Source organism: Necator americanus, chromosome I, assembly GCF_031761385.1.
Source record: "Necator americanus strain Aroian chromosome I, whole genome shotgun sequence".
Lineage (NCBI taxonomy): Eukaryota > Metazoa > Nematoda > Chromadorea > Rhabditida > Ancylostomatidae > Necator > Necator americanus.
The window spans coordinates 9,924,560-9,948,919 of NC_087371.1; the positions used below are offsets into that span (position 1 = coordinate 9,924,560).

Genomic DNA, 24,360 nt, shown 5'->3' on the forward strand with positions numbered 1-24,360 from the left:
TAAATGTGGAACTGGAGGGGAAAGGATGTGAATTTGTAGAATTTTTGTCTCAGTGAGTTATAGTTAGTTATTATGCTTACCAAAATCGCTCCGTGTATAGGTCGATGTCCCCCTGAATGGGACTCAACTCAGCTCTGTTTGTTAGATCCAACTAATACAAAATGCTCAACGTTGCACTTTTGTAGGATCGTGACCACTCAACTCACTAAAAGCAACGTACATGGAGCCGCAATTATTTTTGTGTCGTTGATGTGGCGATGAAATTTCTCCTACTGTCTACTGTGTGTGTATGTATGTGTACGTGTGTGCTGGCTTGGCTCTGCGTCATCTTTTGCTACATACATTATGACGGCCAAGGTTGTCAGCTAAGCGATCAATCACTCTAAGCAAAAATTGCGCACAAATTAAGACGTTCTTCAGGAAATTTTCTTCTCAACGCTGTTCTCCGACCTCATCGAGGTCGAATAAGTGCTCTAACATTGTACTAGTGAGTTGCTCTTCTAACAATTTCATCCCTGATTAGTCTATCCCTGATTCAGGAGCGATTTCACTGTCGTCTCTTACAATTGCAAATCTCTAAATAGTGTCTAATCAAAATGTGAAATGCGACTCAGGGGATACCTTGTCCCCACTACGAACTCGCTAACTCCTCGGCGTCCTCGTCTAGGTGTGATCAATCAATATTTTGTATTATTTCAATCATACAGTTCTTTAGATAGTGCCGGGATGCTTTTGTAAACAATTTCTTCCCGGAAAAACGAAACGTGATCAACCTGTCATTGCCAGTGATTGAAATCACTCGCCGGCCGCTCGGCCGTGTCATCGCCTCGTCCTCATGTACCGTAGCGCAAGTGCGACACTCGTATCGCTGACGCGACGAAGCGACGTCGCGGGCTCATTTCCATGTTTGTTGAATGACAGCGCGCTGGGCAATTCTCATAACAATTAGATAATGCTTGGGAATCGGTGCGCCGTTGGCGGCGGCGGCGGTGGTGTCGGCGGCGGTTGGCCGCGTCCCTCCGTCGTTCGTCGCCCTATGTGAGCATTCGTCGTCGCTCTGGTGTGTGTGCGTGTGTGTGCACTGACTAATTCATTACGAGGGGTGTACGGTAACTTCTTGGTGCGGCTGTGCATTTCGCACTTCAGAATTCTGAGAAGTTTAGCGTCGACAAGGATGTTAACAACGCTTATTCACTTCTCTTTATAGAAGTTTATGTCTGTAGTTTATGTTCCCATCAAAATTGTAGTGTTAGTATGCACCGGTCGAATTTCAAGGCATGACGGCACGTCCTCCAATCACATCTGAATGTCTCATCTTAATTATTCTCAAACGAGCAAATTATTCCATCGCGGGAAACGGTAGTGATTCATTTTTTTTATTGAAAAAGAGCCTACTCTTCGGCTTTCGACTTCCGCCTTTAATGAAGTTTGCTGTTGTTATGAAATCCATTTTCAAAATATTTTTTCTTACCATTTAATCGAAAATTTCCTCCGGGAAGACTCATTTTTCTGCAAAAATTCAGGCTTTAACCTCTTTAATTTTTCTGTTATATGAGGAATCTTAATATGAGCTTAGAAATTGCGTAAGGTCGTTTTATCCAATGTTTCGTGCCTATTTCCTAGGATTTATTTCCCCCTCTCAGTACAAATTTTGGAACGAATAGGAATATTGAAACAGATTGAAATTTTGGAACGATGTCGATGAATATAATGTTGAATCTAAATGATATATGCGACGTTTAATTGCATGTTTAGGGAGAATTTCTAAATATATATCTATGCACTACTTAAAGACACTTTTTCCTATTTATTATTCCTTTTTTGCAGATTTCAGTGAATTTCCTTTCGTTTCGAGCAATTTGTCTTCCTCTTTCTCTCATTATTCTTTCTCCTTTGTGGATCTGTGTTCGGTAGCCCAACGTCTGAGCCGAGAGGGGAGATTTTACGCCATTAATGTTGATGAATAGAGGAGTACTTGGTAGTTTTAATGAGATACATACATATTTGCCTTTTAGACTCGCAATTAAACGCGCAACACTTTTTCGTTTTTTTTTTTACCCGTTCGATAAATGTACCATCATCTGGGCTGCGCTTAGCGCCTTTTCGGCTGTTCGGATGTGTCAAATATGACATGATTTTCGGCATAGAATCAAAACGTTCCGTTATTTTGTCCATTCATTCATTCATTCATTCATCCATTCATTCATTCATTCATTCATCCATTCATTCATTCATTCAGTCATTTTTTTTTGCAGATTTCAATGCGACGACGATGAGCGAGGATGCGGCGTACGCTTGTGCCAGCTGTGGATTCACAACGAGTTAGTGTACATTTTCATTTCCCAGCGAGATTCAGACGGATTTCAAAGGATTCTCGTTTTAATTCGGGTTTTTCTCGGCTAATTTCACTTCTTACCTCTTTTCAACGTTTATCTCAGTTTTGTTGAGAGGTAAAATTTGCGAGGCTGCTGATGACTATGTTGGCATCGTTCTGAATTCCGGTTCTGACCTCACACAGCCCTCACCTCACATACATACACACACTCCTCACACGCACACATACACACACAGTCAGCTGTAATTTGCCCTGCCATGACACTCCCGTCGCACATTGCCTAATTGCGCTCACTCGTGTGCGGCACACGTTGATTTACGCGCGCGCTACGGTGCAATCTTTTCGTGCGTTCGTGTGTTTGTTACGTAACGTGATGGTGGACGGACGTATAGCGAGCGAGGTTGAGAGGTTGGGAACGAGGTGGAAGCGGATGGGAAGGCGGTAGAAGCGGCGTATTCTGCTCCAATTGTGGTCTTAGGAACGAGTCCTGCTGGCGCAGAAGCACCAGCAGATTCCGCCAATTCTGACGGCGTTGAACGCTGCGCTTGATATAGCCCTATAGTGCGTGTGTTCGTGTACGTTTTTAGCCTATAGCAGCGACGGCACGACAGCGTTGGTGGTGGTGGTGGCGATAGTGTGTTGTGTTGGCGGCTCCCGTGGGATCCACGGCTATAGTACACTTTTATGTTACATGCCCTGGCAACCATATAGTTCACTTCTAGTGCTGTTGATAGTTAAAACATCAATTTTCATCCCTGCACACATTTAGCACTTTTTGCAATTCGACTTCTATGTCCTCTAACTGCTCCTGAAGGAGAGTCTCGAACCTTTCACTCCTAGACAGTGAAGCTCGAACGATTTGAGATTTTTCTTGTCAGGATCTAATTCCGTAAATCAATCCGAAATACGCGTTGCGGTGGATTTCCCACCAAAATTTTGCAAGCCACATATGTTGGAAGATGTTTTTACGAAGATCATATCCGATCGTACAGTATTGAAGTCCACAGCTTTGAAATATCTGCCATTTCTAGATGATCTACTACTTTTACTACTATTGTACTATATTTTTTCGAGGGATTTCCCCTCTTTTTCAATTAATGCCTTGGATTTTTTTCTCATCAATTCATTTCCACTGCTCCTACTTTTTTCGTTCTTCATTGCATAATCTTAAATTTCTCACATCTAGAATTACCTACGGTTCATTTCGTTTTGGAATCTCATTTTTTAGAAATTTTAAAAGATCTTTCGGCAAAAAAAGAAACAAAAGATAATACCCCGAAACCAATATAATGTTGATCACTCATCTCAGTTTTTTGTTATGGAAATAAAATTTAATGGATGAGGATTATGAAAACGGATTTACTTTGATTCTTTGGATTTTCTGCCTTCCAAAACGTATCTGAAGCACCTATTAGTATTATTATTACTATTAGTAGTTAGTATCCTAATTAGATTTTACCGTATACGTACACAAATAAAGTGGAAAAATTCAGTCGCACCTACAATTATCTGTGATTCTGAAAATTTCACTACTCATAGTTTGAGTTAGCTGATCAGATCCATGATCAGATGTCAGGAATGGAAAAAACGTTTTTCAAATGCTCCAAATATACTTCTGAGGAGACAATTTTTTGTGTACGTATTAAATTCGTCAGCCTCTTTGTTTAAGCTCTGAATCATGCTCGGCTGCTCCCTTTTCTATATAGTACACGTATGAGGGTGTAACTAACACTATCTTTTTTATTTCTTTATTTTTTCTGTTTACTGATGCCGATGATCTCCCTTACCCTAAATGGATTTGCTCTTCTTTCCTCAAATCTGATGACGATCAATCGATTCGGCGATGATGGTCGTCGTCGTTGGCGGCGGCGGCAGCGGCAATGTCGGCGACGGCGGCGTCTCGTCGTTCCACCATTCACATTTCATTATCTCAGTTATTGACGCAGTTTAGTGCCACTTTTTTAGCATTATAATTAGCATATTGTGCGTTATGGTGGCGCGCACACTTGAGACGGTCGAGCTGCGGTGCCTTTGATCTCGACCGACACCCTCCTCGACGCACCTGCACACTCCCCTGTTGGATGTGTGTGCGAGTTCTCACACATTATATGTCCGTAGCAGCCCCTCTGGCCGGGCGGAAAACGAAAAGACATCTTTGAGCCATGCACACTTGGTCGTCATAGAATCGACGACGTTGATATCCCCCACCACAGGATGTCCTGGCCAGAGAGAAGAAGCCTGTCGAGCGCCCAGGGATGTGGTGACACGGTCCATGCGTACAGCCCGGCATCACTTTGATCTTGCCGCTTCATATTGATAAATTGACGTCCCTCAATGGTTATAGTGGGTGATTAAAGGCGTTATCATTACATTTTGTCACTTGTTTCCGTAGTGCCCCTAATTAGAACTTGCCAAATCGATATCTTCATCTACAAGTGGTCTGAGGTCTTCGCGCCGGCAACAACGACATTCAATCATTGCGTTCAACTTTCACTTTGTTTAATGAGCAGTGGTAGAATTATTCAATTTCTAGGATCTGGTTTCTTCAGCAGTAACGACCTCGCTTTCCTCATTGTTCATTTTTTGGGAGCACGCGCTCTTCTAACCTTCAGAAAGTGTTTCTGAAGTGCTCGAATATCGAATCGAGCTATCACAGCTTACTATTGTAGTACTAAATTACTACCAAATGTGTCTACAGTATTCATGCTTCGAAAGTGAGCTTAAATTCTCTCTAGGAGAGAGATTGTTGCATGTTTCAGAGGTTCATGAACATTCCGTTGAAACTTGGGATTTTCCTTCTACTCTTTAAAATCATGCAGTAATCCAGAAAATAGTGCTTGGTTAGAATATTAGAGTCTTAGAGCCTCATCTCTGCGCCTCGGCCGCCTCCTCTGTTTTTCGCGGTGCTATTTTCTTAGGCGTAGTACAAGTTACTCACTTTCTGCCTTTTTTCCCGTGAACCTGTTGCAAAAATGTTCGAGTTTGTTTCCTCCGTGCGTGATGCGCTGCTATCTGCCGCCATGCGCCCTGTAATTGGTATTTTTTATATCCGCGGCGCGGCTTAACCTCCTTATGATGGGGCAGCGGTATGACGATGTTGCCGAGAGTGCTAGAAACGACGGATTCCCGCCGAGATTTCCGGCAAACGAGTTGACTAGTAGAAGAGAAATAGCAGAGCGGTGCCATAGTCGTTCACAGACAGAACTTTCCTCGATTTTCTCAATTTCAGAGGACGCGCAAATGTTGGAAGAACATGCGCGTTCACACGAGGAAGGCGAGCAATGTCCGCTATGTTCGGATCGTACGCAAAAACTCACTGAGCATCTGATTCAGGTCTGCTATCTATCTACCTACACAAACGAATCATTGATCGTACGCCGGGTTCACATTGCGTTGCGTTGCGCTGTTCAAGTACCGTCACCCATCATATTGCAGGAACACAAAATCGCCGAGTCTGCGGTGGAACGGTTGCTCGCTGTGCATCGCCCAGAACCATCCAGGTAAGCCAATTCTCCGTCCGATTCACGTACGCGTTCTGCTACTAATCAAATAATGAACTTCCGTCTCTCACCTTTCTTCCAACGGATCAGAAATCCATCATCATAATCGCTTCAAATCCAGGCTATTTTTGATCGTTTTTGAAGAGATATTCTGCTCATCCTCTGTGAATTTCACCTTGATCATGTCGGTTGTCTGCCTCTTCCATGGTTCCTTGTGAAAACCTCCTAAATTTATCCCTCTACTCGATTTTGGCTTAACAATTAACGTGAAACCGATCAAGTGATTCTTCTCATAGGTCATCTATCCCGTATAACCGCTCCCAATCCGGGAACTTTGTAACAACGATTACTGTAAATTTGATTTTATGTGAATAATATTTGATTATTATTTCGACTCAACAATTGAAAAAGCTTCATATGAGTGAATTGTTGTCATTAAAACTTTATGAAATATTCAAACCAGTGATTGAATATAAGAGACAGTTTTTTTTAGCAGCGAAAGCCAATTTTAACATTTGATGATTTATTTTGGTGATTTTGGTGATGGCGATAATTTATGAAAATTTGCCAATCTTCACTTTGGCTCAATTTATGTACTCTTTAATATTATATGCATTATTTAGGACCTTAGTTAGAAACTGAGGGAAATGAAGGAAACCTAAGAAACGACTGATCTTTAGGATGGGGATAATCCTTTTTTTCGATATCTAGCCCTGTAGAAATTTTGCTCTAGTTCAATAAATTACCTTTTTTTCTTTTTAAACGGTATTATTTTTAACGGGATCGGTGCGGGGAGTTAATTCATGCACGGACATCAGAAAGAATTTGCAACTCAGTGAGCAGCAACAGCAGCACCAGCACAAATACCGTATCCACCTCTTGTGGCTCTGCATCCTCAACGTCGTCTATTTACATTTCTATTCCGTCGCTCAGTGTTCGACGCTCATTTTCCCATTATTGTAATGATTGACAATAGACGGCGTCGTCGACGCTCCCATCAGCCCCGCAGCCGATCCAAATGCTGAGATTAATTCAAAAATCGAGACTATTATCGATGAAACGCACCGTAACAATACAGTTCTTTGTTGCTGAATTGAATTAGTAGATATATAGTGGTCTTGGATTGGTTTCGAGTTATGAAGAGGCGACAGTAAGTCTATCGAGGCGGACGGAGAGTAGTATTAGTTGGGAGATGCGCAGATCTTCACAATTTTCACTTTTTTCTTTCTTTTTTTCGAATGACTTAAGTGGCGGACATATCGTCATCACGTATATAAATAGAGTACAAATAACGAGTACCAGCTAGTCCAAAATGAGTTCCTTGTATTCTCACTCATTTCCTGATCAATAATTGATTCCATTTCTTCAAACCATTAAAAAATTTCGCGAAAAAGGCTTCTGAAGTAATCCGTAGCAGTGTCGATTACCTAGTACGGTGGATAGACCGTAGAAGAACTTACAAAAGCAGTGATTCGGGAGCGAGTAGAGATTTGCTCCAGGAAAACCGGGCAAGATGAATATTTGAGATAGTTTAAAATCATTCATTCATCATATGGAAGTTTGTGATCTAAAGAACTTTGAGTCAAACCGATTGATTGATTGAACAATTGATTGATAATGAAATACAGATCATTCAAATGTATTGGAGCTCATTACAAAAAAAAATACTATCGGTTAATGAGGAATTTGCGCGAAGTCAAAAAAAGAAACATCGTTTAAAAAAGAGCAATAAGTTGCAAGAAAAAGAAATGCGCGAGTCTTCAGCCTTCTCTCCAAAAGTGTATTTCTCGTTGCTATCAGAGTGGGACCCTCGTAGAGTACCACCACAATCCCTTAAAATTAATGGAGTGGTAGATGCAGCGCCAGAGATATCTAGTGGTTCTTCTTCTTCTTCTTTGTTGAAAAAGAATTTTCCACTTCCTCAAGTATCGGATTTCTCGAAGTTTTGTCGCTCCTTGTTTAATCGATTTTTGTCACTCCTTTTGTTCAACATTGCACTTACCTTTAGATATTTGCGTAAAGTTTTTCCATTCAGCTCGGGCAACTTCACCTTCCGCTGCGGACAGTGCACGATGGCGTTTCGATCCGAGTCCGCGTTACGATCGCATTCAATTTTACATCTTTTCGCACCTACACAACGATGTTCACTTTGTCAGAAGAGTTGCTCCGACGATGAGGAGCTCAAGGTTTGTATTTTAACCTTTTTTTCCTCATTTAAAAAATAAGGGGACGTGATCTATGGATTTTCTTCCCTGGAGTGTCATTGCTTGTGGTGCAAATACGAGTAGCAGAGCGCTGTAGGGTGTGCACTGTTAGATTGTTCACGTGTAAAATCGTCGGTTCTCGCAACATGCGACATCTTATGGGACCCTTATTGTACCATCACAATATGATGGATATGATGAAGTCTGATTTGGAAGTTGGATGATTTGACTTTAATAGTCTTTTTTTTCTAAAATTTCCCTTTAATTAATGGTCCGAGTAAAAAATATTCCGGCCTCAAGGACCCAGTAATTGTTTTAGCCTTTTTGCAGATAGATATATGTCCGTCGGTGGTGGGACCGTAAGAAATCTACACAGGAACCGTGGTGTGGAGAAAAAAAAAACTACTAGATGCTAGAAATAAGGGATTTCTATTGTTTTAGTTCAAATGTTTTCGTGTGTCGGAACCCGGCATACTTTTTTTTTATGTTTTCAAATGGTGTCCCTTTGAGGTTTTTTAGATGGGACCTTTCATCCGCCTGACGTTTTTTCAAATCTTTTTCGCCGCCTTCACAGTAGTGGTTGATTGGAACAATCTTACGTTCATTCCATCACGTCCCACTCTATCCATAGGTCATTGTTTCGATACCAGCAACTATAATTTGATCTACACACAATAACATACCTATCAATTGTTTTCCGCTAGAATCTATTTTTTTAAAATTTTTCTTTAAAGTTAATATTACATTAAAAAATGCCGTTCGACGTCTTCCCAAGGATTTTCCTCTCTTTTTCCTTTTCTCTCTCTTTTTTCTGATCCCACATCATCATCTTTCAATGTTTTAAGGCTCACATGGAAGCCGAGCATCCGCAAGAGGACGAGACTTCAAGATGTGATCTATGCGCGGAAACCTTTACGTCTCGAGCGTCGCTAATAGCGCACATCAATTCAGTTCGGCATTTACATCGGGCGAAAAAACAACTTGAGGCGCAAGGTTCTGTGGATTTAAGTTCGCAGGTAAGATTTTTTTCTGGAAAAAAGCTAAAGTACTGTTAATTTTACGTGAATGACTTGAACTTGAAGTGGATTTGATCTCACATAAATAATCAATGACGTCGTGTACAGTTGCTGCGAGCTGTATGGAACTTTCTGGAATTTCTTGAACAGGACAAGAGATCACACATTGGGATCATGTTTAGCCGTTTATCCGTTCAGAATAGCAAATTAGTAGGAGATAAAAGCAGAATTGTTATTTTATTTCGAGCGTGTACAGAAAAAATTAATTTTTTTCTCTGAATTTTGATCGCGAGGAAAACCGCCTATAAAGAAGGATTTGATATGCTTGAATGTTGGGAATTGAACAATGCTTCTGAAAGATTAAATCTCGTTTTATTTCACATATACATATCTGTTTGAGCACCAATTTTCGAATTTTTCCCGTCATTTTAGTTTTTTCGTTTCTCTTTTTTTCTTGTTATGGGCTCCCCCGGGGTTTTTTCCCCGTCATCCGTACTATTGTCTATGTTGTCGAGAGAGCGCTTTTCAACATTTGGATGCTGAATTTCGAAACTGGTTCCCCTGCTATAATTGGCCTCGATTGATCATCGAATTGCGACTTTCGATTTTTCCCTCGTTTGAAATGGTTGTTGTTTGTTAATGAGCAATTATTTTCGTATCTTGTACCTGGGCTGATTCGACGATAGGGAACATCACTGACGTCATTTTGAACCCGGAATAGAATGCTAATTATTGTGCGCGAATCGTCCTGTGGATACCTCAAAAATTTTCTCAACCTCCAGTCCAAATTGTATGTGGTGTTCATACTCCACAACTGAAAACTTCTGATCAATTTGATCTGATTTTTAGGCGCACACGTTCTGCCACCGCCAGCGGATCGCTCGAGTAAGAGTCGCGTGCGCGTAATTGAAATTGCCGCCCGCTGGCTGCGTGGTGGTGGTAGCGAGCGACGGGGACGATACAGGTTCTGTAATTAATGATTTAGTTCACCCAGCCCCGAGAGCCCGACTGCGTTATTACTTTTGAATTCGTATTGGGGGCCGCACACACACACTCAACGACGACGACGAGCATTCGGATATCGATTGTGTTGTCTCGTGCCGCCTTAATATTCGAACTTAGTTCATCCTTAAAGATTTCGTCTGACCGCTCCTCTGAACGAACGTTCATCGAACCATATCCACAAAGTCCGGAACGGTCTCAAAATTGTTCGGTTCAATTCTAATCCCCAATAGAAAGATCCGTTTATGATCGTCATTGGTGATTTCAACTCTTTCCGGGATATTCCTCAGCCACATCCACATCTCAACTCGTCATTCGTTAATGCGCAAAATTTTAGTATTTATTTTATTTTGAAAATTGCTAAAATCACCAAAATTTTGATAATTTTAGCAACTTTCTTGAGATTTTGCCCGAAATCTGCTCCGTAAATGTCATTCCATCTTTCTGATATTTTTTGAATTCCTTCATTTTCCTGTTTTCTACTTGATAACAACTTTCAGTCTTCCTAAACTTGTTAGTCATCACCTAAAAAACGAAGATAGAAACCTAGAAATTAATTTTAACCAGTTTTGATTCGTGGAATTTTTTTCCCGGTTTTTTTGTCTTGGTATTTTATTCGTATCTATTTTTCACTTCAGTTTCCGGTAATTTTCTGATGTCTTCCAAAACGTTACGTTTCGAATTTTTGCAACAAAAAAATTGTTCGCAAGGGTGGACAAACGAAAGGAACTCGCTATATTTTGTGTTTTTCTCCCCTTATTGTTCCCTCGTTTTCTGGAGAATAATTCTAGGATGTCTCACTTTTAGTCAAATGCGGACTTGAAATCTTCGATAGTGTCTAGTTTTCATGTAATTTTATATCATGACATATTTTTTTCTCCGTAATGTACTGTGCACAATAGCACTTTTGCACAGAGCCGGCTGTCGGGTTGTACGGTGCGGTTGAGTGAGTGAGTATAAGCGATGATGGTGGGCTTTATTGTGTACGGTACAGTCTTTTGATTGGCGCGCAGTTGTGCTCAACGCTGCTCGATCACTTCAAAGGTGTTCCCGAGCTGTGAACAGCACATCTATTGAAGAGGAAAAATTGAATTCTAGTGGGAACCCGCGTAGAGGTCCACGCGTCCACACCATTCATTTTCCCTGCGTGCTACGTTTTCTTTTCTACCGTGTCAACACTCCGATGTTAGCTTGTGGCTTGTATGTTCGCGTAATTTCCATCCACCCATAGCTACCGTAATCGTCGTCGCAAGCTCTCCGCTCTATCGAACCCTTCTCACTTGATCATGGGAAATAGGAATTAATTCCATCATGATTTGCCTCCGCGTATTATGAATACGACAGCAGGTCGCTAATCTGCACACCTTTCCCCTATTGTGTGCCCCTCTATGTGTGCGTGACTACGTTGGCATTGATATTAATTCATTTCTGTACGGATAGATAGATCTGAGCCGAGGCGCGATGTTTATACCCCCGAGATCCGAGTAGCGCCACCGAATATTCTGATGGTCCGGCTGTCTCGAGGTTAACTGCTCTCGTATCAACATAGTCTTCACTTAGGTGCTGGCAGCGCTTCAAAGCCCACCCAGTCCTGGCGAGAAGAAACCGTTCCGTTGTAACGTGTGCAAGATCGGATACGGTCAAGGAGCCACTTTGGATATACATCTGAGGTAATTTTAACTTTATTAATTAGCTTAATTAATTTCAGATTTCCAGAAAGTACAAGTAGGCGAAAGAATCGTGTCAGAATTTCTCACCTCTGAGATCATTTTTCAACTGATATCTGTGAAACAAAATTTTGGAGATGAAACCAAGGAAGGGGTTCACTACCCTTCACAGTAGGGACCATAACAGAAGCTGTTCCAATATCAAGCAGCATTTTTTAAAGCGCTATCTCCGGGTGCCTGTTTTTTTTTCAAAATTGCTTCAAGTAAAAAAAAAAATAAAATTGAAGAAAGTTTGAGTTCGAATTTGAATAACAACTACGAAATGGTGACGTTCAGCATTTTTCCATGAAGCATATCTGGTAACCTTTTGCAAATATTTTTGTACTTTTCTTGTTCATAGACCAATTCGAAGAATTAGGAACAGGAATAGAAAGGCAACCTACATACCGCCATTTTCCTGACGTCTCCTTGTTTGGTAATTTTTCTTTTAAAACGTACAATTTTCACTTTTTTAACTGAAAATAGTTAATTAAATTACTAGTTTATGAAGTGCTTTCATATGTGTGTTTTATTTTGACCCAAACAATGCAACCTTTTTATGGAACATCTCCACAAAATTAGGCTATTTCATTGACTTCTTATAGAATGCTTGATTTGGAAAGTTCCAAAATTTTTTGTCCTAGCAATTCCATGGAAATTTTTGTTTTTTTTTGGATGGATATTTTTGGAAAAGAACCAAAGAATTCCATGGAAATGAAGAAGTAAGAAATGTTTACGAAAATTCTTTGCTTTTTCCAAAAAAGAAAAGAAAACTAGATAACTATGAGTGCTCTTTTGAATCGACTAAACTTGCGGTTTCATGTGAGTCCCATCACGAAATCGCGAAGAGCATTTCTTTTTCAATTCATATATTCCGAGATTAGGTAATCCGTGGTGAAGGTAGGACAGTATGTGATCGTTTAGGAAACACTGCAGTCATGCCAGCTTCCTAACAGTGCTTTGTACTGAAAACAATACATTAGTCCGTATCATTGCATGCATAGATACAATTCATTTTAGGAAAAAAAATCGATGCGATTCTATTGTTAAATTCTTCGACATTTCTGTTTTTCTTTGCTCGTTGAGTATCCGCTATTGATTGGCCAATTGAAAATTCTACCACCACCAACTAGCACAAATAAGCAATGCAATAAATCCGAAATGAATCGAACGAAATTGCCAGTCTCATACATTAACGCTGCCTTTAATTGACCATATTCGTTTTCGAACGACACTTTTCGTCCCGAAGCACTTAGTGTTCTTTCGCATTTCACGAGAAGAATCTTTTGCTTACAGGTCAGTCGCTCATCAGTCGCGAATGAGTAAAATCGCCGACTTGGTCAGCGCCGGCGATGTGGACCCGTCGAAGCCGGTGCTCGAACAACCCGGCGGACCAGCGCAAAAGATCATACGAGAACTGTTGGGCCGTGACGATGAGGTGAGCTCAGCCGCATTCCGACCACTCCGATGTATCCCATTCCCATTTGGGCTCACGAGCTCCTAGCCATATTTGCGTCGTTCGTTCCCGAAACCTCGTCAAATTCTTCGGCTAGCTGTGCTGTCCGTGCTGTGCTGCGAATTGTGTTATTGTCCTAGGCTGGCACCATGAGCGTACTGTTTATTCTCATGTAAATGAGCGACCGCGAAATCAATTCGGCTCTGTAAATCCATCGGCCGCTACCGTCACCTACAATCACCAACACTTCTTCCCTTCGATCCTAGCGATGCTGGGGATCGTTTTAGGACTTTGTGGTGGTGGTTTTAGTGATCAGCAAATTTTTCATGGAAAAATAACTCAGCAAGCAGTTTATAAAGTCCTCTTCTACGTTATAGGTTTGAAAAAAACACAAAAAAACATTGAGAAATCAATCCAGGTGTTGTTAGGTCGGCCCGAATAACACGGGACCTATTTCCAAGCAAATATTATGAATTTGTGGAAATTTCAACAGAAATGTACTAGTTCTCGCTCCGATCACACCATCACATGAGAACTCCCATATTTTACTCCTTGCTTCCCCGGTTTTCTGGTTTCCTTTCTCCTTTCCGTTTCGTAGTGGGTGGGTTTCATTTCGCGATAGGTTGGCCATCGCCATTCGCCCTGAACCACTTCAGATGACATCGCTTAACGAACGAACGAAACTGATGAAGGAACACTTTATAATCAAAGATATTTTATGAATTCGCTATTTATCTACTGAAATCCGATCTGCCTTAGAAAAACTTCGGTCCTAATATCTGTTATTCACCATGACTGTTGTAGAAATCAAATGAAAACCAGGATCAATCCGGCTCTTTTGTTTCACCTTTTCCACAAATTCCAGATTATACGCTCAGCTTTCGCCGGATACTGTAGCTCAACAAATATAATGTTGCTCAGTTCTGGATCTACTGAACTGATGGTTACCAATTGGCTATTTAACCTTGTTAATTGATTAGTTAGAACTTATTAAGTGGATCTTTTATAACCATTTTCAAATCAAAGTGATCTAGAATTTTTTCTTTTTGCAGGACACAAAATCCGTGCAGCAGTTGCAAAAAATGACCAAGAAAAAAAACAGCTAAACGTATGATGTGAAATGTCTGGATATTTTCTACTTTTCTTCTCATCCACTCGACGCTTACTTGACGTATTACTGTAACTAATGGATGGATGTGTAGGGGTGGTATGTGTGCGTGTATGTGTGTGTGTATTCATTGCGCGCAAACACTGGCACCAGCCGCACACACTGACAATAGCCCGAACGATCATTGTTCAAACAAATCAATTAAAGGCAAGTTTGGAGGTCGACCATAATTACGGCTCTAACGTGCACGCGCGTCATGCGTCCCGCGCACAACATACGCATCACTCGCTCACCTATCGCCACGGGTTTTTCGTGGAAACTGATAAAAGAGCTTTAAAAAATATTCTACTAAGTAGTAAATACAGGGCAGGTGTAGCGTAGTCGGTAAGAGCTGTCTCCGCTGTCCGCACAATCGACCGGAGGTTCGAGTCCTCCCTGGTGCTCACCAAGCCCTTCATCCCTCCGGGAACGACAAATTGGTGCCAGTCTTGTCTGCGAGGATAAAAACGCTGACTTTACCCATCGGCTAGCCACCGCAAGTCATTGTACATGCCAGTTACACTTTCGTGAACCTCAAACGATTCTGAATTGAAGTGAACGTGGTGGCACATCCCAAGCGGATTCCTTGACGCCAGACACTTTATCCTTTATCCTTTGCAAGGTGAACGACGGTGTCAGAAGTTTTCTTTTAATGTTCTATGAAGACGCTGAAAAAGTAGAAACTTCTGGATAATTAAGGTTCCATCTAAAAACCTTATAGCCACACTAATAGAAAACATAGGAAGAGGTAAGCCTAGCCTCCGAAAACAACATAACATTTGAACTACAAGATGTCAGAAGTGATTTTTACACCTCTGAATTGTAATCGAATGGGACTGCACCCCACTGACGGCAGATCACGTGTTTTCCAGATGTTTTTGTAGTGAAGTAGTACTGGTTCCTCTTCTAACTCCAGGCGACGAGTACCGCTGATGAATACCAACACGAGTATGGTTCTAGAAGTCATGTACACACAAAAAAAAACCCTGACTAAGCAAAAATCTGATTTTTTTTCCTACACTCGTGCTAGACCGCACGTTCCTAGAGAATTTCCTTTAAGGTTTACCCGTGAGCTCACCAGTTCATCCATTTGCGAGTTGTTTTCATTGACAACCTGGATCTGCTCTAAATTGTGATATTAGTTGACATTAATTAATTAATTAGTGTTATTAAATGAAATTATTATTCACACTTCTCCAGGACTTCATAAATGGATGTAGTAGTCGAATAGAATAAATGATTGACCAGTGGACCGCCATGGAAAACTTGATTCGGTGGAACTTAGGTCCCACGCGAGGTGATAATGTTATCGGTTCTGATCAAATTTCACTGAATACCTAGGACACTCTTGGTCCAGCTGATGGATCTTTCATATGACTTGAAAAAGCAAATTTTCTCCTAAGCGATCTTGAAGAGAATGGTTGGAGCACGTTGAAGAATATCCTCCTTTTATAAGTACGCCTAAGACTTTGATACTTTCCTTTTATACAATCCTCCTTTTTTTAACACCTCAGAATGATTTCTAGGAATTAATTGGAAGCGGATATGCTTGAAAACATAATACTCCGAGTTCGCAACTCCATTAAACAGTAGAGGGGAGTTAGTGATGACGTTATTTTTAGTTATTTAGTTTCGTTGTGACTGTAACAACTTTAGTAAATCAATTTTATTCAATTTTAATAATTCAATTCATGATAAAAATATCAAATCTATAAATGAAGTGCATGTCTATGAAAGGAGCAATATTTTGATCATGTGCGATTACTCTATTTTGTTAGTAAACAACTTTTCAAATTTGAATAGACTCACTCATTGCCCTCGTGCTACGCTCAATTTCAACATTTCAACATGAATTGTTGTATCCACAGCTCCGCATATGTATTATAAATAACCGACGCATAGAAATTCTCTCTCTCTCTCTAAAACCTTCCACAATAACTAACTCTCCAACGAACACCTTTAGATCTACAGTAATCCATGTTGAATCTATTTGATCTACCCGTAACAAATCCAGCATTTTATGTGCATCAAATTGATTCACGGCCATCTTTTCAGCCATCGAACGCAGCGCAACAACAAAATGTGATGACAATGTTCAACATCATGAATATGCTGATGGGTCAAAATGCCGGCATCCAACTACCGACATTTCCCACCTCACAACAGCAGAATTCAAGTGGAGGTTGGAGCTAAACACACTCCGATGCGATGGGTTAAAAAAGAAAATTCTTTCAGTGAACACTCCTGAAGCTGAGGAGGAGGTTGCCGCACCGAGGAACGCTTTCGGCTTAGTCGCAATGGTGAAAGCTTTCGGCGAAGAGAGACTGATCTCAGCGTCGACTTCACTTGCCGGGAAGTTGTCGCGAATGGGTGAAATCCCCGACGCGTCCGTGGAACAGCTAGCAGCTGTGGATTGTCTGCAATGTTCGGAGAGGTTACCATCTATTCTAGTGAGTTGATTGGTGAAATTTTCTGGTGTTGAGATAAGAATATTTAATAAAATAGAATGATTAGATTAATTGTTAATTAAATAATAAAATAATTAAAAATAATTTGAGTGAAAAAACTGAGATGAATCTGTTCTTCTAGATCGCACTTCGCAAATTACGATAAGTGCTGCTCGATCAGCTATCTGTAACACATACAAGCGGAAAAATTTCTTTGCCTGAACTTCAGGACAACTTTTTGCACTAACAGCCTCGTTTGTACAGTTTTCAGTACACTTTTGTACACATACACATACTTTTGACACTGTTCTTGTCCTTGAATGATTTCTGGAAGTGATTAGAAGCCGGATTGAATGTGTGGGATAATAAATAGCCTAGTCCACATGCATGATTATTTCAGGCATTGTCTACACACCACGAAGTGGCTCACTCTGCCGCCATTCCCGATTCAACCGTTCAGCTCTTCGCCGAACGGCTTGCCGAAGCAATCCCAGACGCTCCAACACAAACTAACGGCCATCATCCATCACCAGCCGCGAGTCGCGCAGCAAAAGACGACGGAGAACCGCCGGAAAAACGGCCACGATCCCAAGCAAACGTCGCCGGTACGAATGGGAATCGCATCTTATTCGCAGATCCGAATCCAGCCATTTTTTGACTTTTTTGATTTCAGATCCATCTAAACCAGATCTTGCTCAAATGGCTATGCTCACAATGATGGGCAGTTTTCCCTTCCTGCCACCAAATCCATTAGGTGGTTTTGTTCCAGGCATGGGAGAGTTCTTCAATCCTTTAGTGGCTCAACAGGTATTTCAATTTAATTTAATTAATTTCAGTCATAATTCTTTCTCTAATTTGCTTCTATTACCATTTTTTGTTCACAGATGCAACAGCTTTCATCTTCACCGGCGAAACGTGCCCGAACGCGAATCACCGACGATCAGCTGAAAATTTTGAGGTAAGAACGTATTCCTCATTGCGGATAAATGGATAGAATGAGAAGAGACTATTTAGTTGGAAGGATCCATTCATTTTGAGCAAATTTCTTTTTAAGGCAATATTTTGACATCAACAACAGTCCATCCGAGTCACAAATCAAGGAAATGTCGATAAAAGCTGGATTACCTGAGAAAGTCATCAAACATTGGTTTAGAAACACTCTGTTCAAGGTGAGATTCTTGAAATTTTACAGGACGTTTTTTTTTGCATGGAACCTATAATTAAAGCAAATTATTTACATATTGGCGATCTTTTCATCTTTTGTGAAATAGAACAAATAGGATTTCGAATTATTATTGATATGATTGGTACAAATATGATTACCAATAACAATTACCAAATTCGAATTTGATCTATAATTATTCGATTACGGTACATCTTGCGAGTATGTACAGTTCAATTCAAAATTATGCTTCAAAATAGGTGGGTGAGCTTGAAAAAAAGCGAGATTGTTTTTTTTTTTACAGGAATCTCTTACATGATCTTAGGAGAGGGGTTTAGGACCGCACATTTCGTATTATTTACAGTTGTGTCAGGCTGATATAGTGTGTACATGGATGGATACGAGCAACGAACTGGTTTATGGATTCTAAAAGCGTTGCACTTTTCCTGAAGCCCTCTAAATGCGCCAAAAAATATCCTTCCATGTTCATCATTTAAAATGAAACTCAAATTTGGGAAAGTTTTTTTTGAAATTTCAATTCAAAAGTCAGACCTAAAAGAAACCTTTATTGTGTCTAGTGTAGGAATATTTGAATTCTGTACATAACGATAACGTGTTAGCCACGCCTCTCCATCCATCCATCCATTACCGTACCATGCAGAGTTTGTGATGAACTTTACGCTGGCACGCGCGCGCGTCACGAATGAGATGGTGTGATGTTGTCGCGTCGACGCGTGATGAATTACTACCATGGGAACAAAACATTATCGCTATTTGTTAAACTTTTTGAGATTGATATTATTACGTTTATTCGTCGGTGGAATAGTTGTCCGTGGACAATCAAAACTTACTGTAGTTACGTGGATTTGGCGGCATCGGTGAACCTCTCTAGCCGGAGATGAGAACAAAAGCAAATACGGTCGAACTTGTACTTCTTTTCTCTCGCAAAGTATTATATTTCAGGAACGGCAACGGGACAAGGATTCTCCGTATAACTTCAGTGTTCCTCCTCAGATGGGCATCGATTTGGACACATACGAAAAGACCGGCGAAACGAAAGTTGTGCCGCTATCAAATACGGAGGTGAATCCACGATTTGTAAATTACTTTTTGATGTTAGGATCACACCTGACAAACGCTTCGAGTACATTTTATATGTAAATATAACTTTTTTTTTTGCAGTCTAGACGCGAACCATCACCGAAACCAGCTGAAACACCAACGGTACCACCGTTGAATTTGCAGGCGATGATGCAACAAATGCAACATGCGAATCCTTTTCAGTTCATGGATCCATCCGGAATGATTCCTGGTAAACGAATTATGCTCCGCAGGAGCTCCCTGCTGGTGTTTAGATTATCTATGTGATAGTTACAGGACCGATGGCACAATTGTCGCAAACAAGTACGTCAGGACGTCGTGCGAATCGAACTCGGTTCACAGATTACCAGCTGAGAACACTACAACAATTTTTTGACAAACAGGTAGGTTCCTCCCTTATCTTCATCCAATTCCACACATAATTTCATGGTAACTTATTTTAAGGCATACCCAAAGGATGACGACTTAGAGGTACTTAGCAAAAAATTGCAATTAAGCCCCAGGGTAATTGTTGTCTGGTTTCAAAATGCTCGACAAAAGGTATTACCCATTTTTATCACATTAAACCTGTCCTAGGGCAGTAAGAGAAAATTTTAGGCTCGCAAGATATACGAGAACCAGCCGAATCATGAGAATGCGGATCGATTTGTGCGAACTCCCGGTTGCAATTTTCAGTGTAAACGGTACGATTTTAATGAGGGTGTACACATTTGAAAAAAAAAATGCTTAGAAAATATTCAGGTGCAATCTTGTCTTCCAACGTTATTATGAACTAATTCAACACCAACAGAAGAAATGCTATAAGGACGACTGCCTCGCTCAGGCTAATGACAACAAAGTATAGTTGTTTGCCTAGCGATATTTTAAATAGTATAGTAATTTTTTGTGATTACAGATAGTAGAAGAATCGCTGACGGACGAAGAGAAGGCGCAACTTATCCAACAGACTGCACTTGCTAGTATAAACGACGCTAAACCAGCGGATCTTGTGAAACTTTTAGGTGCTAGCAAATCAAGCACAGAAGCATTGCTGAAGCTGGTCAGTCACATCACTGTTAGCCCCATTAACGCCCGCTTTTGCAAAATTATTCAAAAAAAACAAAAATTTGACCGAAAGATCCCGAATTTTCTGATTAGCAAAGATAATTCAATTTAGTGTGAATCCGCAAACCCTTCGCCTTCTTCGTTTCACAAGCGATGCCCCTTTTGTGGATTACTGTTTCGAAGCAAGCAAGCCCTACAAGAACACATTCCTGCACGTCATCCGCAACAACATTCTGTCACACCCCTCGATGTCGATCTGCTTCCGAACGCCGAAGATGTGAGCATGGTATCTTTTTTTGGAATGCAGATTAATACATAGAAATCAATTTCAATATATGAAAATTGAACGGAAAGAGTGTCGTTCGACGGAACGGCTCTTCAGCGTTTATAGTCGGCTCAGACCGAGCTGAAGCCTAGAGCAGATGCGTGAGCGGCTGTGCTCAAGCTGCGAATATACGAGTAAAGTAGGCGAGGGTCCCATTATGATCGCAAGCGCTAGCTCAACCGTGCTGCTTCAAGAGCAACCGCATACGCAACTGCGTCAAACCTCAGGTTGTTTTGACTCGACTGTGCGACAATGAGTACGCAGAGCAATTTGCTCGGGTCAAAACGAAGCACGGTGCATTTGCGTAACGCGCTCGAAACGGCGCAGTGGAGGCAGTAGTTGGGACCCAGTTGGGACCCTCCTAACCGCTACGCTCCATCTCACCGCCTCGAAAGAAGCCGCGTACGCAATTGCACCATGCTTCATGTCGCTTTGACCCTACTATGCAATCCAATCCCTGCAAAAATACACGAAGTGTGCTCTAACCTGGCTGAGTTCCTCTTTCATCTATATCTATGCTCGTAGTGGATCCGATCCGCTTTATGACTCGCTTATTGACCGCTGTCATCTGTCAGTATGTACAATCACGTGCTACACGCGCTCATCTACAGTCGTGTCAAAACGACATGCAGCTCGGTGCGCTTGCGTAAGCGGCTGCGCTCGAAGCGGCGCGATGAAGCTGGCGGTCAGCATTGAGGTGGGACAATCAGGGAGCGAGGAGTGATGCTGCCAAAAGTCCCCACGAGTACCGCAACCGTACGCTCCACCGCACCGCTTACACAAATGCGCTGAGTTTCATATCGTTTTGAACTGGCTATAACGAAAGGCGAATGCAGTGCGCTACAGTCAAAATAACGACAAATGACGGCGCATGCGAGCTGGCAAAGGGAGAACTACCGCCTTCTGAGAATGACTACGACCACTGTTGCGTACTGCTACGCAGACTAAAGCGAAATTTTGTTGTTGTGTTCCCTCGTCAACGTTTTCAATAATAGAAAATATTGATTTTCCCAATTTTTCATCTCAAAAAAATGTTTTTTCCTTAAGAAAAAATCAATTCAGGTGCCGGTATTGATCCCTCCGCCAACGCCCGAAAACAAAGACTTGGCTGGTGTTCTTGATCTTAGTAGCGCATCCCAAGAGTGAGTAATTTCTTTTATACTTAACGTTACTGTAACGTTTCCGCAAATTTCGGCTATTCAGACGTGACACTCTGTCAATGTCACCATTCTTGGGACAATCCGATGATGATCCTTCGGAATTCGTTGAGGAAAATCCGAGCTCATTTGGTGCTGGCATGACACAATCTCGATCGCCTACCAGTAATAAACGCTACCGTACACATCTCACACCAACACAAGTTCATGTAAGCCACCTTATTTGTGAGGAATGAGTGATTTCGTCTGAGTACAGCTGTTCATAGGTTATGAAAAGTGTGTTTGGCGATTATAAAACCCCATCAATGACGGAATGTGAAGCGTTAGGACGGGAAATTGGTCTCCATAAACGTGTGGTACAAGTATGGTTTCAAAATGCTCGTGCAAAGGAACGAAAAACTCGTACCGCATCTACTAGTGGTAAGGTCTATGTGACTAGTCAAAGTCCTTTTCCTCTTATTTTCAAGAAAAAGATGTTTCTAATCCCTAGAGGTTTTCAGGAGAAGAAGAGCACACGCGTTCCACTTCAACTTCTTGCACAATGTGCGGTGTCGAGTACAGCGGACGTGTAACAATGCAGGATCATCTTTTCTCCTTACAACATCTTGCCGTTCTAAAATCTCAACTGCGAAGCGATACCGGACATGCTGACACTCCATCCTCAGCTTTCCCCAGTGAGAATGGCAACGAAAGACGGCCGCCAACTACTAGGTAAAATTCTTGCTGTTTTCAAAATTATTCCCATAGAAAACGTCCTTATTTTTAGACCAAATAAAACTCCAGTGCAGCCGGCTCAAATAACAAGTCTTAATTTAAACGGGTTTCCGTTCAATTTTATGAACGGAATAATGTCAGGAGGTATGACTTTTTTTCCTTTGAAAGGAGTTTAATCTTCCTGAATAAAATTCTGGAACATTTCAGGTCTTCCTCTAGTTTATGATCCAGCAATGTTTGGCACACCTGTGTCGATGCTTCAAATTCCTGAAACAGTGAAATTACGCATCAAATCAGACATCACTGCCGGTCTTTCTTCTTCGCGGTACATTTATAACAAAACTTTTTTCTCGTCGAAGAATTTAATCACATAAAAAGTATTCTTTTGAAGCTTTACTCAAGACGGTTTGAGCGTGGATGATTTGAGGCAAAAGTTGGATTCCAACGATGCACAAACGTTGGCCGAGAAAGAGGTTGAGGTAAGAGTATTTGATCAAAAAGTATTGCTGTTCAATCTGTAATTAGTATTATAGTAGTAGCGTTACAGTTTAAAAAAAAATGAATTGCTGTCGTAGTCAACGTCGAATATGTTAGACCGCGTGGGCGCCACGCGTCTGCCGCAACGCGTGCCCTGTCTCTACCTCTCTTCAATAAGCATTCCCTCTATCCTGGTTCTATCGGAGACGCGTTGCGCTTATTCGGTTCAACACATACAGTCTCGCCAAAAAATTAATTTTTGTATTAAATAGCAGTGCTCAAATGAATCCACATTTTTAACCATGCTTGACTCTCCAAGCACAGATCAACATCCACCAGCTAAAGATTTCTTTTCAAGGTTGGTTGGGCTTGCACATCCTGTACAAACGTCTTCCAACAAGAGGCTCTCCTGAAGAATCATCAAAGATCCGTCTGTCAAGGAACTGAAGCGGTGTGTCCGCCGATGAACGGCTCTCTATAGTCGAGTCAAGACGACACGAAGCTCAGTGCGGTTGCGTAAGGGGCTGTGCTTGAAGCGGCGCGGCAGAGCTGGTGGCTCCGATCGATGTGGGACCATTGGGGACTGTCACGATGATTGGTACTAGAGAGGGTCCCGTCTGGCTCCTAACCGTAACGGTCCACCCCACCGCTTCCAATCGATTACGTGACAACGCTGAACTTCATGTCGTTTTCACCCGACTATAGCTATTCTAGTGTTTGCTACAAAATTGGTGATTTCTACTTAAAATTTATCTGGAGTTTTTTTTTTCAGGTGTTCACCCTGGTGCAAATACACTACGAATGCAACGTGTGCTCTTGCAAAGTAGGCACACAGGCCGAGTATCGATCCCACTGCGAAACAGCCGAACATCACACAAATGTACAAACGTCTACAGGCAGTGGTGGTGGTCCATCGGCTCAATAATTCATATGCTTCATCCTTTTCCTTCACCTGTTCCCCTTCTCTCCATACTACTACTTATTCTTTGACATATACTCAGCTTGTAGCTTTTCTTTGAAGCAACAAACTTATGCGGTGTTTTTTTTTTTCTTTTTCGTTTCCATTCTTTTTTCCCGTGCATGGAATATCTCCCGATTGTTGCCAGATCGACTTTGCCACACTTCTATGTGTTCCTGATTTTATCTTTGAAGTCCAGAAAATCTGTGATCAGATCTCTTATGTGCGCACAGTCAAAGTCAAATCACTACATAATATCGTCATAAAAAGAGGTAGTGATACAAAAGTACAGTCCATTTTGGTGCTTCTATCTTCACTCAAAGCAGTGCTGTTACGTAGCGTTGCGTCGTGGTGCTGCGTATCGCTGTGCTTCGTACGCAACCAAAAACCATAGAAGAAGCTACAAAACTGACTGCGCTATGTGCGCTTATGTTATTTTCTTTCTTATTCTTATTACTTTATAGTTATTCACGTTTTGACAATTAGCAATAACTACTAGTATGCCTTGTCGAGACGAATCGTTGTATGTGATTTGAATAATAGTCGTTATTGTATTGATGTTTTTTTTTTTTTTAAATTGTATCTTGTTATCAATATTTGATGATAGAT

The 24,360-nt window shown here is 41.3% G+C and overlaps 1 protein-coding gene across 2 annotated transcripts in view; it reads left to right on the plus strand.

Moving 5' to 3' along the window:
* The window catches only part of RB195_005025 (uncharacterized protein), a gene marked incomplete at both ends in the record, with an annotated part of 43,543 nt that extends 19,825 nt beyond the window's left edge, over positions 1 to 23,718 (plus strand). The window contains 30 exons of one of the 2 annotated variants that reach the window (XM_064177299.1): positions 2,256 to 2,321; positions 5,565 to 5,668; positions 5,771 to 5,835; positions 7,871 to 8,021; positions 8,885 to 9,055; positions 11,618 to 11,727; positions 13,060 to 13,201; positions 16,422 to 16,548; positions 16,602 to 16,816; positions 17,214 to 17,418; positions 17,487 to 17,620; positions 17,698 to 17,771; positions 17,868 to 17,982; positions 18,939 to 19,058; positions 19,158 to 19,287; positions 19,353 to 19,459; positions 19,521 to 19,616; positions 19,674 to 19,759; positions 19,818 to 19,914; positions 19,972 to 20,115; positions 20,233 to 20,406; positions 21,508 to 21,587; positions 21,649 to 21,811; positions 21,869 to 22,022; positions 22,103 to 22,313; positions 22,369 to 22,460; positions 22,524 to 22,641; positions 22,708 to 22,795; positions 23,152 to 23,244; positions 23,566 to 23,718. In XM_064177299.1, the coding sequence (XP_064034424.1) occupies positions 2,256 to 2,321; positions 5,565 to 5,668; positions 5,771 to 5,835; positions 7,871 to 8,021; positions 8,885 to 9,055; positions 11,618 to 11,727; positions 13,060 to 13,201; positions 16,422 to 16,548; positions 16,602 to 16,816; positions 17,214 to 17,418; positions 17,487 to 17,620; positions 17,698 to 17,771; positions 17,868 to 17,982; positions 18,939 to 19,058; positions 19,158 to 19,287; positions 19,353 to 19,459; positions 19,521 to 19,616; positions 19,674 to 19,759; positions 19,818 to 19,914; positions 19,972 to 20,115; positions 20,233 to 20,406; positions 21,508 to 21,587; positions 21,649 to 21,811; positions 21,869 to 22,022; positions 22,103 to 22,313; positions 22,369 to 22,460; positions 22,524 to 22,641; positions 22,708 to 22,795; positions 23,152 to 23,244; positions 23,566 to 23,718 (3,785 nt within the window). The remainder of the gene's footprint in view (positions 1 to 2,255; positions 2,322 to 5,564; positions 5,669 to 5,770; positions 5,836 to 7,870; positions 8,022 to 8,884; positions 9,056 to 11,617; positions 11,728 to 13,059; positions 13,202 to 16,421; positions 16,549 to 16,601; positions 16,817 to 17,213; positions 17,419 to 17,486; positions 17,621 to 17,697; positions 17,772 to 17,867; positions 17,983 to 18,938; positions 19,059 to 19,157; positions 19,288 to 19,352; positions 19,460 to 19,520; positions 19,617 to 19,673; positions 19,760 to 19,817; positions 19,915 to 19,971; positions 20,116 to 20,232; positions 20,407 to 21,507; positions 21,588 to 21,648; positions 21,812 to 21,868; positions 22,023 to 22,102; positions 22,314 to 22,368; positions 22,461 to 22,523; positions 22,642 to 22,707; positions 22,796 to 23,151; positions 23,245 to 23,565) is intronic. The other variant, XM_064177300.1, reaches the window with a different exon arrangement.
* Between the last annotated feature and the right edge of the window lie 642 nt (positions 23,719 to 24,360).